The sequence below is a fragment of the Labeo rohita genome, chromosome 6 (assembly GCF_022985175.1).
Source record: "Labeo rohita strain BAU-BD-2019 chromosome 6, IGBB_LRoh.1.0, whole genome shotgun sequence".
Classification (NCBI taxonomy): Eukaryota; Metazoa; Chordata; class Actinopteri; order Cypriniformes; family Cyprinidae; genus Labeo; species Labeo rohita.
The window spans coordinates 5,823,535-5,837,223 of NC_066874.1; the positions used below are offsets into that span (position 1 = coordinate 5,823,535).

Here is a 13,689-nt window from a genome sequence, read left to right on the forward strand (position 1 = left end):
TCTCAAAGTCACAGAAATCTCAAAGTCATCATTTGTGTCCTGTGTGTGAGGACGTGTAAGTGAGTGTCAGCAGCAACGATATGATCTTGACTGATCTGGATAATATTTCTCTCCTCAGTGCTGTGAGGCAGAGCAGGTCATTCAGTGTCCGTCTGCACATCTTGTTTTATTTCATATACGCCCATGCGTCATGGGACATTTCTGGACCGTTGCTTGTGTTCATCTTAATGAAATATCGACTGCTGTTGTCACATGGATATTAAAAACTCCATCCGAATCATGACTCACTCTGAGAAGGATGAAAGTTGTACAGTGACACGTTTGAGAAGAGTTTAAAGGGGTCATCGGATGCAAAGTTCACTTTTACATATTGTTTGGGCATAAATGTGTGTTGCCAGTGTGTGTACACAAACACCCTATAATGATAAAATCCACCCAGTGCTTTTCATTTAATCTGTAAAAATAATTTCCCCTTTTTCAAATCAAGCCATTCTCAGCATCTTGTCTGTGTGACAGAGGCCGCTCCCACGATAGTTGATTGACACGGCCGTCTTACCTTAGACCCGCCTTGAATGAGCTGAACAGTCCAATCATCGTTTCGATGCAGGAACAGGGACTTAGACAAGAATGGCTCCTAAGCATTTGAGGTGTTGTTGGATGTAATAATGAACATAGTAGTCATCATTTACTCCCGACATCTGAGCCACTGAAGATGGCGGATTACGTTTGTTTGTGAAGGGAATGCGCCTCCCGGTCTAAACAAATGCTTCTATGTTCGCGCGATCATTCGTGATCCAGCTTCACTTACAGCAGAAGTGAGTGTAAGGGTTTTTTTTATGACTCTTTGCAATCAACTTTCTTAATAACATGCTAGTTAGCAAGTTTCGTGGCTAAACGCGGCTAAATGTGGCTAAAGTAAACTGGCTCATCACTCCACAGAGAGAAGAGAGGGGCGGGGCGAGCAGAGCTCATTAACATTTAAAGGAACAATCCATCAGAACAGGATGATTTTTACAGAGCTGATTTTGGCAAGGTAAAAAAGGTATTTTTTACACTACCAATGAGAAATTTTAACCAAAGCATGTTATAGACTTTTAATTAAGCCCCTAAAGAATCATATCAACTTGTGGAAAATGGGCATCCAATGACCCCTTTAGGTGCTGAGGAAAATAACAAGGTTTCTGTTAAACTAAAGACTAGATTGTATTTCTTCTTTTCCTGCTTGACAAGACCCTTAATAAGACACATGTTGTGTGTGTAGCTGTCAGAGCACACAGGTGAACTGCGATGTGGTTACTGAAGCGTTTCTTTCCTCCAAATGAAGCTTCTTCACTGCACTGCTTTTTTGCAAAGAAACAGTTTGATGTATATGTGTGCAACTGTGTGTTTAAGGGTCTCAGAAGCCTCATAATGGTATGAGAATGAAGTTTGCCTTTATCCCTGAGATGACCCATGAAAGAATGAACACAGATCAGACTTTATCTGTGGCTAATTATGGTTTCTTCACTGACTCCACCATCCTGATTCCTTCATTAAGTTTGTTTCATCCTGCCATCACAATGAACATTATAGACAATGCTTCTTTTCTACAAAATCTGCTTCAGAAAGAAGGTTTTCCGAGCCTTTAAAGAGGAAATGGCTTTAAATGTGGCCGAGGAGCAGCATGTGCTGTGAGTAAATGGTGCGTAAATGTCAGTGTAACGGGGGTTGGAGTGCTGGGGAGGAATATGGGCAGCTTCACATTGAGATTGATCATTTTAAAGCTGTATTTTATTAAATAAGGGCCAGATAATTGAGTATTCCAGGAAGGGAAAACGGGAAGAGCCGTTTGAGAAATGATGGTTGGCCGCTGATGTCTGTTTGGTTTTAATGGGAACACTTTAGCTGGCTGGAGCAGGTCCAACAGCAGTGCTCCTGATATTCTGCCAGGGTGAAATGTAAAATGCAGGGCTTCCACAATAGGAGATTGAGAGCAAACCTCCTCCTCATACCTCATGCGCTGACTTTAGGACCTCACCTGGATCTGTAAGAGGAGGTCAACAGATCTGGAGGTCCTTGGATGCTTTAATGCGGTTTTGTTTCCTGTTTAATGAACTGATTATTAACTCACATTAACTGTCACAGCACTTACCTCATGTTTTGGGCAGTGTTTAATGTGATATCCAGGCATCCCACAGCGAAAGCTGATGTAGTTTAAAAGCAGTCCAGTAAGCTTTCTTGTGTAACTTATGACCAGAGATTCCTGGCAGGATTGATATGTGAGCCATTTAAAATTCTGCCAGTATCTTAATCGTCATTACTTACTTGACAGGGTAGTAGCAAAGGCTGGACTGATACATGACTGCTTTTAGTTTGACCTCCTCTGATGTGTGTGTTTTTTTATAACATGCAGTAATGTTTTCTCTATTAAAATGAATGCTGGTATAAACAGAGACACTGAAACATTCCTGCGAGGAGAAGCTTCTCTCCTTAGTCATATCAATAGTTACAAAGAAATGAATGAGGAACTGCTACAAAAGTAGATTAAAGTATACTTTTTCTATTGGTGATTAACAAAATTATTTGTTAGATAAGTCACATAAGTCACATCTCAGGACACACACTGACTTAATTTCAATGTGTAAATTAGACTACATTATAATTTTTAACAATTATAAAGGATTTAAATAATACAGGTGTGCACACAAGTGCGAGACAACGTACTCACACACCACAAGAATGAGCAAGGATATTAGCAACACTAACACTGAGACATTTGCCTGGTGAGAATCACTTTTATTATCAGAAGCAAAAAGCGCCACCTGGCGGAATATATACGCATGCGTTCTGTCAGATAATCGGTTTATTTTCAACTGTACGAAAATGCATAATCGCGTATTTACAGTTCAAATAAATGTCATTTGTTTGTGCATGAAAAACTTGGCTGGTCTGTGTTCAGTGTCTTTTGTGTCTTGAATTGTCATTTCCAACATAAACAATATGACGCAAGTCATAATTATGAGATAAAAAGTCAAAATTATTACTTAAAATGTAAATTTTTTGTTGTAAATTTTTTTTTTTAAATCAAAATTATTACTTTTATCTTGTATTTCCATAATTTCGCGTTTTTATCTCATAATTATGACGTAGTATGACATAATTTCGTCTTATGTTTAAATTATGATTTACCAAAGTATGTTTTTAATGTTGTTGAGATGGACTTTTATATAATTTTGACTTTCTATCTCTTATTTATTACTTAATATCTCACAATTGTGACTTTTTATGGCATAATTATGGTTTATCAAAGCATGATTTTTTTTTTTTTTGCATTAAGAGCTTCTAATGTAATACAAAATTTTGATCTTATAATTATGATTTAGTATCTCATATTTTTAACTGTTTGTGTCATAATTTATGTCATGACTTTTTATCTGATGACTTTGACTTTTTATGTCATAATTTCACTTTTTTACCTCATAATTATGACTTAATATTTTTTAATTACCAAAACATGATTTTTTCCCTCATGTGTTAGAAATGTGCTTCCTTAGGGTTACAAAATTTGTAATGTGCACCATATATATTTGTACCACCTAACCAGTGTTGCCAAATCTACGGTAGCCAGAATTGGGCTACTTTAACACTGTTGCCACAGGATGTTTTTAATGTCTGCGGGTTGAAGCGACCCCAAAAGATGAAATTTCGCCCCTGGAATGCAGATTTTATAAGGGGAACCCTGCCAAAAAAAAACTTTTTACAACCTCCCACAATTGGGCAGGTTTTGTTGTGAAAACGTGGCAAACCTGCACCTGACCTCACATCAAAAACTGCATAAATTTTGCGTGGAGAATGAATACGTAATATTTTCAACTTACCAAGGATGGGGAGCAGAGGAAAACATATAATGCACACAATATATGTTTGCCCTGCCTGACCAGTGTTACCATGGAATTGGGCTATTTCACATTGTTGCTGCAGGTTGTTTTCCATGTCCGCAGGTAGAAGCGACCCCAATAAAATGATATTTAACCCCTGGAATGCGAATTTTACCAGTGGAATCCTGGCAAAAAAACACATTTTACCTCCCAAATGCAATGTTACCGTCACAACCCCTCCCGCACCCAACTGGGCAGGTTTTGATGTAAAAACCTGGCAACCCTGCAGCTGACCTCACATCAAAAACTGCATACATTTTGTGTGGGGAACGTCAGCCATAAGACCACTTAAAGGCTACTCAAAAAGCAATTAAAAATAAATGTATCCCTTAAACAAGTTAAGAGAAAAAGATCTTAAGGAAGATGTCACGCTCACACTGATGATCATGATGTATTAAACCTGAACACTCAGGTTTTGCCTTGCTGCACTGTATTTTCAACTGTGCTGCAGATTATATGAAAACAGTGGATCAGAATATGCTTTTTCAGATGTTGTAGTTGCATTATTTGCCATATAGCTAACTAACTAGGCCATGCTAAACAGCCAAACCTCGACCCCTTGATTCTAAGAAGTTGCTGCAGAGTTGAAGTGTTTACACTCCACAGGTGTTGCTTATCTGAAGAAGATCTAGACCAGTGTTAAGTTGACTCATCTTTTGTTGTTTATTTGACTCTTTATTTATTTATCTTGATTTTTTTCACATTTTATGCTGGTAGAACTGAAATAGCCGAATGCTGTTTAGACATAAACAGTCCACACATTTCATGTCACATGAACCTTTGTATGTTAGATCAGTATCTTAATTACTATGGACTCCCAGTATTCCCAGGACACCTCATACCCAATAGCCAGCTGATGTTCTGTCAGAGATTATATTTCAAAAACAAGACAACCTGTACAAACAAGATAATGACAACACACACAAGTACAAAGAGTAGTATATGCTTCAACAGAAACTGGGTCAAGAGGTCGTTATTTAACAGGTAAAAAAGGCATCAATCAGTGTTCTTATTGGTCAAATATTAAAATAGTTTTCGTTGTTTGAAATAAAGCTGAAATAAAATATAGTGTCAATTTTAACAATTTAAACAAAAATACCTGAAAATAAAGTTATAAATATGTGACCCTGGACCACAAAACCAGTCTTAAGTCGCTGGGGTATATTTGTAGCAATAGCCAAAAATACATTGCATGGGTCAAAATTATTGATTTTTATTTTATGCCAAAAATCATTAGGAAATTAAGTAAAGATCATGTTTCATGAATATATTTAGTAAAATGCCTACTGCAAATATATCAAAACTTATTTTTTGATTAGTAATATGCATTAGTTAGAGCTTCATTTGGACAACTTTAAAGGTAATTTTCTCAATATTATTTTGATTTTTTTGCACCCTCAGATTCCATTTATTCAAATAGTTGTATCTCAGCCAAATATTGGCCTATCCTAACAAACCATACATCAATGGAAAACTTGTTTATTCAGCTTTCAGATGATATATAAAGCTCAATTTCGAAAAATTGACTGTTATGACTGGTTTTGTGGTCCAGGGTCACATATAATAATGAAATAATAATTAAAATGTAACAAATATAAAAAAACTATTAAAAATGGAAAAATTGACTGAATAAAATGATTAAACAAAACTAAATTTAAAATGAAAACTGAAAATACATCTTATAATATATTATTGTAATATATAATAAAATCTAAAATATTAATGAATAATTACAAATAATACTAAAATAACACTTGCATTGCATTTGAGTGTTTATACAACATCCATTCTACATACCTTCTTTTGGTCAATTTAAACAAATAAAGACATATGCATCTGAAATATGAAATGAATTCACACTGTTTTCCATTTCATTTTCATCTGTTTTTAATTTCAAATTATCATTCATTTTGACTGAGAAACAGGCTGCGTTTTTATTTTATATTGGCTTAAATTTGTTCTTTCATTTCGCTTTAATTCGTTCAAGATCATTAGACATGATGTTATATTGAACTGGAAGTTTTTCATAACCATTTTCCTAGAAACACTTAGAATCTGGTAAAGCATGGGAATATATTCTGCGAATGAAAAACTGCTGATGAGGTAAAGCCATGTGGTTTTACCAGTTTCAAGCTGTAAACTGCAGAAGGAAGGTTCCCAAAACAGGAGGAGACAAACATCACAGTTAAATTTCATTTCCTTATTGACTTGAAGCCTCTCAACAGTACATTCCCAGCTCTTACCGCAGTTTTTTTTTTCCGACACACACACACACTTACTTTCTCTGCTCAACAAGCTGGCAGTATGAGGCAGCGAACAGTGGTGATGTACGTGGAGATCGGTTGCTTTGTGTCCTGTCTGTGCGGCTGGGTTTTGAATTGTTCCACTCTGGCCACTGAGTACTGGATCGTCTCAGAAAGTGCGTCTGTGGTTCTCGCCGCCGGTGATTACTATTCCAACCTCTGGATGGACTGTGTCGCAGACACCGCAGGAGTATCTGACTGTAAATATTACCCCTCCATGCTGGACCTGCCTGGTGAGGACAAAATCTGGCATTATTTCATGATTTGATGTTATTGTAGGATCATTAATGTATCTTTCTCTCTGGTTTGTTAGTTTTTCTCCATGTATGCAGGGCCCTGGCTGTCGTCTCTGTGATCTTTGGGTTCTGGGGGGCTGTTCTTGCCCTCATTGGGATGAAATGTACCAAAATCGGAGGCTCTGAGCTCGTCAATGCCAGAATTACATTCGCAGCAGCGTTGACATACATGGCATCTGGTACAAAGCTTTCTTCATGAGTTTTTTTGCATAAAGCATAAATTGAGTAACAAACTAATGTGTTCCTGTCTGTTTTGCAGGGTTCAGCGGTATGATAGTGTACTCCTGGTGGGGAGATAAAACACGCTCAGAATTTGTGGATCCATATTTCTTAGAATTAAAGTACGTAATCATTTTTGATGTGTAATAACCTCACAATATATCAAAATGCTTATAAGGCTTCCTCTATCAGCATTTAAAAGCAAATGTCTTCTTATTAAAGGGGTCATCAGATGCAAAGTTCACTTTTTCATGTTGTTTGAACATTAATGTGTGTTGGCAATGTATGTACACATCTACCCTATAATGATAAAAATCCATGCAGTGGTTTTTACTTAATCTGTAAAAATAATATCCCCTTTTTCAAATTGATAGTTGATTGATTACCTCAGATCAGCTGTCACAGTCAGACCTCCATTGTTTTGATGCCGGTGCAGGGATGTAATTTAGACAAGAATATCTCCGATTGAGCGATTGAGGTGTTGTGTTGCTGGATGTAATAATGAACATAGTGGTCGTCATTTACTCCCGACATCTGAGCCGCTGAAGATGCAGTGGATTACGTTTGTTTGTGAATGGGATGCGCCTCCCGATCTACATAAAAGCATCTATGTTCGTGCAAATCATTCGTGATCCAGCTTCACCTAGAGCAGAAGTGAGTATAAGGGGTTTTTTATGAATCTCTGCAATCACCTTTCCTAATGATGTGCTAGTTAGTAAGTTTAGCGGCTAAATGCGGCTAAAGTAAACAGGCTTGTCACTCCACAGAGAGAAGAGAGGGGCGGGGCGAGCAGAGCTCCTTAACATTTAAAGCAGCCTTGACCAGAACAGGATGGTTTTTGCAGAGCTGATTTTGTCAGGGTAAAAAGGGTGTTGTTTTACACAACCATTGAGAATTTTTAACCAAAGTATTTTATAGACTTTCCATTAAGATCCTAAAGATTCATGTCAACTTGTGGAAAATGGGCATCCGATGACCCCTTTAAAAATAGACATTATTCAGTCCAGAGCAGTGAGTGATTTTATATTTTTAGACAGCAGAAGACAGTATAGAAACGCTGATGTTACTTAATACATAGATCTAATGTAAACATGTGATTTCTTTCCCAGCTGTTCACCTTCACAGACAAAACCGACTCATGTGTGTTTTTAACATAAACTTGCATGTATTTGACAGTTTAAGCGCAATAAGACATGAAAGAGAACTTAGTATAATACTCACATGTCGTGTGACCTCTGTTTTCTGTGAGTATGTTTTGGATGAAATCCATATTTCAAAGGTTTAAACTGATTTGGCCTTAAAACACATGATTTCAACAAGATAGACATGATAATCAAAACCCAACAGATGTTTTTAGGCAGAGTATCTAAGCTACCAGCTGTAAAGCAGGCCTCGAAATTAACTTTTTTACTTGGTAGCACTGGTGCTTCCAAATTCAAAAAGTTAGGAGCACCAAATAAAATTTAGGAGCACCCAAAGAATATTAAGGAGCACCACAACTGCCAATTGAGAGGAACGGCCAGCAACATCCAGATGATTAATAGCTTTGCCAGTCGAACCTGATCCTGAATTCTTTACCACACACTTTTTTTTAGCAATGCACTGATCTTGATTCTTCATGGCCGATTCTGATTGCCGATGCTTTACAAACAAATGGGCTATTTTAATAATTATTTATTGCCTTAAGAAAGGGAAAGAAAAATGAAAATATGAGTACAAGAATAAAGTGTTTATTTTCTCTATTACAGGTCAAACTCACTGTAGCCATTTAAATTAGAGGTAACCACTGCATTTTTAAACTTAATCCACACAAAGATGCTGCATGCATGAGCCGTTTCTGATTTAAATTATAATTATAATTTCAGTATCTGAAGCAAAAACAGAATGGTCAGACAGACTTGAGCTTTGTGAAATTATGCTACATAAAACACCTGGATCAAACCACACATGAAAGATAACTTACTCCAGTAATCAGGTGCAGTTTGACAGGCTTTTTATTTATTTATTTATTTTTAATTTTTTTATTATAGTGTGCATGCTTCAAATGTAAGCGCATGTCAGAACAGCACACGAACGAACCGCAACTGATAGAATGTGCGTTGCAGCATGATATGCTTACTTTATTTCTTCAATAATAGCAGATTGTAGGGATATTTTAATTGTCAAGAATGAAAAATATTTATATTGCATACCCCTAATTGCAATGCAGTGCAAATCCGGAACAGAGATTTACTGTTCCGACTGAGTGCAATGTGATTGAGTGATTGATGGCTAATATCTAAAATCTGCATTAAAGCTAAGAATATAAAGATGAAGTTTAATTGGTTATGTAAGCTAATGTTGGATAGAACGGCTCACTGTATCAGCTCACAGCAGTCATATACTGTGCAGTACTTAGCGAAAGTTTTGAAAAGAAATGAAAATAAATCGCACCACAACAATTACTAGCACTCGCACAAATGCTCCCAAATATATTTTGCGGATTAAATTCCAGGAGCATATGCAACCTAAACGGTTGCAATTCCGAGCACTGTAAAGGCACAGCTCTATTCTTGACAAGGGGGTGGGGAGCAGCAGCTCATTTGCATTCAAAGAGACATGCATGAAAACAGACTGTTTCTGCTTCCACTCCTTTTTTTTTTAATTATATAATAAATGATCTGTGGGGCATTTTGAGCTGAAACTTCACAGACACATTTTGGGAACACTTGAGACTTATATTACATTTTGTAAAAAGGAGCATAATAGGTGGCCTTTAACACAGCATTTCAACATTGTGGAGCATATTGCATGAGATGCAGAAAGACAGTAAGATATTAAGCAACAAACAAACACATAAATCTGCATACCTTTATAGACCAAAAAATAAAAACATGGAGTTGCTTTAAAATAATAACTTTTGTTTCTCAGGTTTGAGCTCGGGGCAGCTCTTTTCATCGGTTGGGGAGGTTCGTGTCTGCTTATATGTGGGAGTGCAGTCTTGGGCTATTTCTCTGGGAGAGAGTCATTCCCCAAAAGGTCTGGTCCATTGCACTGCAAAAACTATAATAGTAAAAAAATATTTAAAATGTAATGAATATGTGGTTTTATTGATAACTCTTTTGTCCTCCACTCAGGTTTAATAAGCAACCCAGAAGACCTCCAACCTACATGACAGCTCGTACCAGACGGACATACATGTTGCCAGGCTCATCCAGACACACAACAGTCATTATTCCTGCTTCACACCAATCATACATTGAAAGCAGAGCAAGCAGAGTAAGTGGAGTGAGGAGAGGAACACAAGAAAGCCAGTCTTCAAGGTCTGTCAGACCCATCCTGCCCCCTATTGACTCAGCTGTGTAACCCAACGTTTAAAGAAACGGTATCACAACATAATGCAACAGGGCTCAATTTAGTAGCCCTGGTAGAATTTTATTTTACAGCATGTATTAATGCAGGTTAATTTTTAAAATATACTTTTCATTGTTAAATCATGTTCTTTCCTAATGCATTAACTGATGTTAATTTATATATCTTAAATGCTGTCTATCTTGCATGTTAAAATGTCAAATAAGCAGTCTTGTAAAATGGAATCTTGTGCATTTAATAAATAAATATTTTACACATTACAAAAATCCCTTTAATTATATGTGTTTTATTTTATTTTATTTTATTTAAGCAAGACATTTACTGTTGTATAGTAACCAAAAAATGAGGCAATCATTGGTACAATGAGCAACCTTAAGAGATTTCCAAATCATCACAAACACACACACACACACACACAAATGAGAGAGATCATAAAATACATCATGACCAAATGCCATCTAGAAATAACCTATCTGAAAATGCATTATATTTCCATGCACAGTATCAAGTAATACTCTCATTATTTCATGATTCAGGTCTATTAAGACTAAAAGCCTTTGGAGCTATATTGAAAATGTAGATGCTATTTGCACCCTGCTGAAAATAGTAACAGACACTCTTTGCATTAGGCTATTTACTATTCTATTCTAATTGCATTCTAATCTCTGCATTCCACTGTCAATACTACAATTTTATATAACAGCCTTCATCAGGCTACTATAGGGAGCACCAGGACATTAAACGTCAAAGGAAGCTCAATGAAATGACTGAGAATATTTGAGTGCTTGGGAAATGTTCTTCAAACATAAGCGAAAAGCACCGTCTAATAAATACCACTGGATGGCGTCATTCGCTAAGAAACACTCACTTCATAATGATGACGTTGGTGGAATTAGTAACGTTTTAAGATGATCTTCTGACAGTGTGAACACAGATTTTAAACAGGTAGAAAGTAGGATAGTAATCTATACTTTCGTATTTTACATTATATTAAATGAAATATTAAACTTACACATTTTATATTCTATGATTTGGTCTTGAAGTATTAGTTGCTTTGTCTCACTTTAAACGTTCTATTCTGTTTGATAGAACAGTATCAAACGAGGAATAAAGTATAATATTAAAGTTTTAAATTATTTAGTGCCGTCAAAGCGATTAATTGCGATTAATCGCATCCAAAATAAAAATTTGTGTTTACAAAAATATGTGTGTGTGCTGTGTATATGTAATACACAAACATACATGTGTATATTTAGGAAATATTTACATGTATATGTATTAATATTTCTATTTGATTTATATTATATATCAATCTAATGACCTAAATTCATTTCTTAATTATATACATTTGTGTACATACACTTATATACATATACATGTGTGTGTGTACACTTGTTTTTGCTACATTGTGGGGACCAAATGTCCCCACCGGCCTGCGGTCCCCACAATGTTAAAAAATGATTAAAAATAGTAAATGATGTTTATCTGAAAGTGTAACGATGCAAAAATGTTTTCTGTGAGGGCTAGGTTTAGGGTTAGGGGATAGACAATATCATTTGGTCAGTATAAAATCTATAGAAGTCTATGGAAAGTCCCCACAATTCACAAAAACAAACGTGTGTGTGTGTGTGTGTGCACATGCACATATGTCATAAGTGTGTGTGTGTGTGCACATGCACATATGTCATAAGAATTTTAGGCACTCTTCTGTGTAAGCGAACTCACTGCAGATATTTAGCATTTTTATTTCTTTATTGCCACATTTGGATTGCATAGTCACATTCCAAAAATTTCAAGTTTTTGGAATTAAAACATGTAACTAGATTAAAATTACATTTTGAAGTAATGAGTAATGAGACTACAGTTACTTTTTATTGATAACATTATTACATATTATTCATATTAAGATACATACATATGTACATTTTAAAGGAAATCCTTGAATAATTCATTTTGAGTTTGTATATTCAAATAATTTTTTAGTAAGTCTTTAATTTTGATTGACGTTATTTCAAAATTATTTATTTAAATGTTACTTTTTTTATGATTTGATTAGTTTTTCATTGAACTCATGCAGTACTGCATTTCCTTTATGAACCCCAGTTTGGGCAACCTTAATGCACTTCATGTTGTTAATGACAAAGAATAGAATATATTTTCTTACTCTGTATTTTTATATCAATATGATACAGGATTATAGGGTGAAGTCAGCTCAGGTAAAATGGGCCAAATAAGGTTGTAGGTTGGAGTTTTTTAAGGCAGGCAGGGCAGTGTTACATGAAGCTTGTCATAGAAATTTTAAGGTAAATGAGCCTGATATTATTGTGAAAGTGAAAGTGACGACGTATTGTCAAATATGGTGACCCATAGTCAAAATTGGTCCTCTACATTTAACTCATCACGAGTGCACACACACAGCAGTGAGAAGTGAACACACACGCACACTGTGAACACACACCCAGAGCAGTGGGTAGCCATTGCTCCAGCACCCAGGGAGCAATTGGGGGTTCAGCGCCTTGCTCAAGGGCACTTCAGTCATGGTATTGAAGGTGGAAAGAGCACTGTTTATTCACAATCTCCACCTTCAATTCCTGCTGGTGCGGGAATCGAACCAGCGACCTTACAAGCCTGACTCTCTGACCATTAGGCCATGACTGCCCCCAGCCATTGCTCCAGCACCTGGGGAGCAACTGGGGGTTTGGTGCCTTGCTTAGTCATGGTATTGAAGGTGGAAGGTGGAAGGTGGATTATACTTTTATTCATCACTAATAAGGGTACTAAAGCTATTATATGTAAGCTTATCAACAGAGCAAAGGTTTATGAACAATGTTTCGACATGCTCTTTCAAATAAAAAAGTTTAATTTAAAAAAGAAACTTTGATTGTTTTGGAAAAAGGTCATTTTAGGTAGAAATGGCTGGTTAAGCTAAAATGGGCTGCATACACACACACACACTTTTACAAATTAGGGGTAAAAATATAGGCCTAGATATGTATCCCTGCAAAATCTTAACAGTCTTTAAAAATATAAGCATATACTCATACATGCACACAAAAGATACCAATGCACAGAAACACACACCTATACAACATAATCAGTTCTTTTTTAATTGCATTGTTTAATGAAATATTCATTCAGCTTTCTCATTTATAGTGTTGTTGCTATAGCACACTAAGGACAGTCAATTTATTGTTAAAAATAAAATGATATCAGCTGAAATTACCTGTGTTGTTCTCTTTTAATATTGGCCTATTTTAACTGAATGTTGTGCCATGGCTCAAGAAGGTACCTGCTGATACTCTCATGATTTTAAAACAATTATACTCTTTCACAATTAAGAACACATAGGCCTATATATTTAAGAGACCCATGCTAATTTATAAAAAAATATATTGTTAGATCTCATGCATAGTTTATTTGTTGGTATTACAAGTGATTTACCAAAATGTGGCCCATTTTAGCTGACTTCACCCTATTTTAATCAATGTAATAAATGAGTAAGTATGATCAAATAGTAGTCTGTTTAGATGACCAATGTGTAATGTAATGGATTATGCTACTAACTACTTCTTTTTTTCTCATGGAATCAGTAACAGACTACAA

General features: G+C 35.9%; 1 protein-coding gene across 1 annotated transcript; it reads left to right on the top strand.

Moving 5' to 3' along the window:
- Positions 1-6,139: 6,139 nt before the first annotated feature.
- On the top strand, positions 6,140-10,304 carry cldn10d (claudin 10d). Its single transcript, XM_051113068.1, has 5 exons — positions 6,140-6,453; positions 6,534-6,695; positions 6,776-6,857; positions 9,646-9,753; positions 9,852-10,304. Exons 1-5 carry the CDS (start codon positions 6,222-6,224, stop codon positions 10,078-10,080), a joined length of 813 nt encoding a protein of 270 aa, XP_050969025.1. The 5' UTR covers positions 6,140-6,221; the 3' UTR covers positions 10,081-10,304.
- Positions 10,305-13,689: the final 3,385 nt, after the last annotated feature.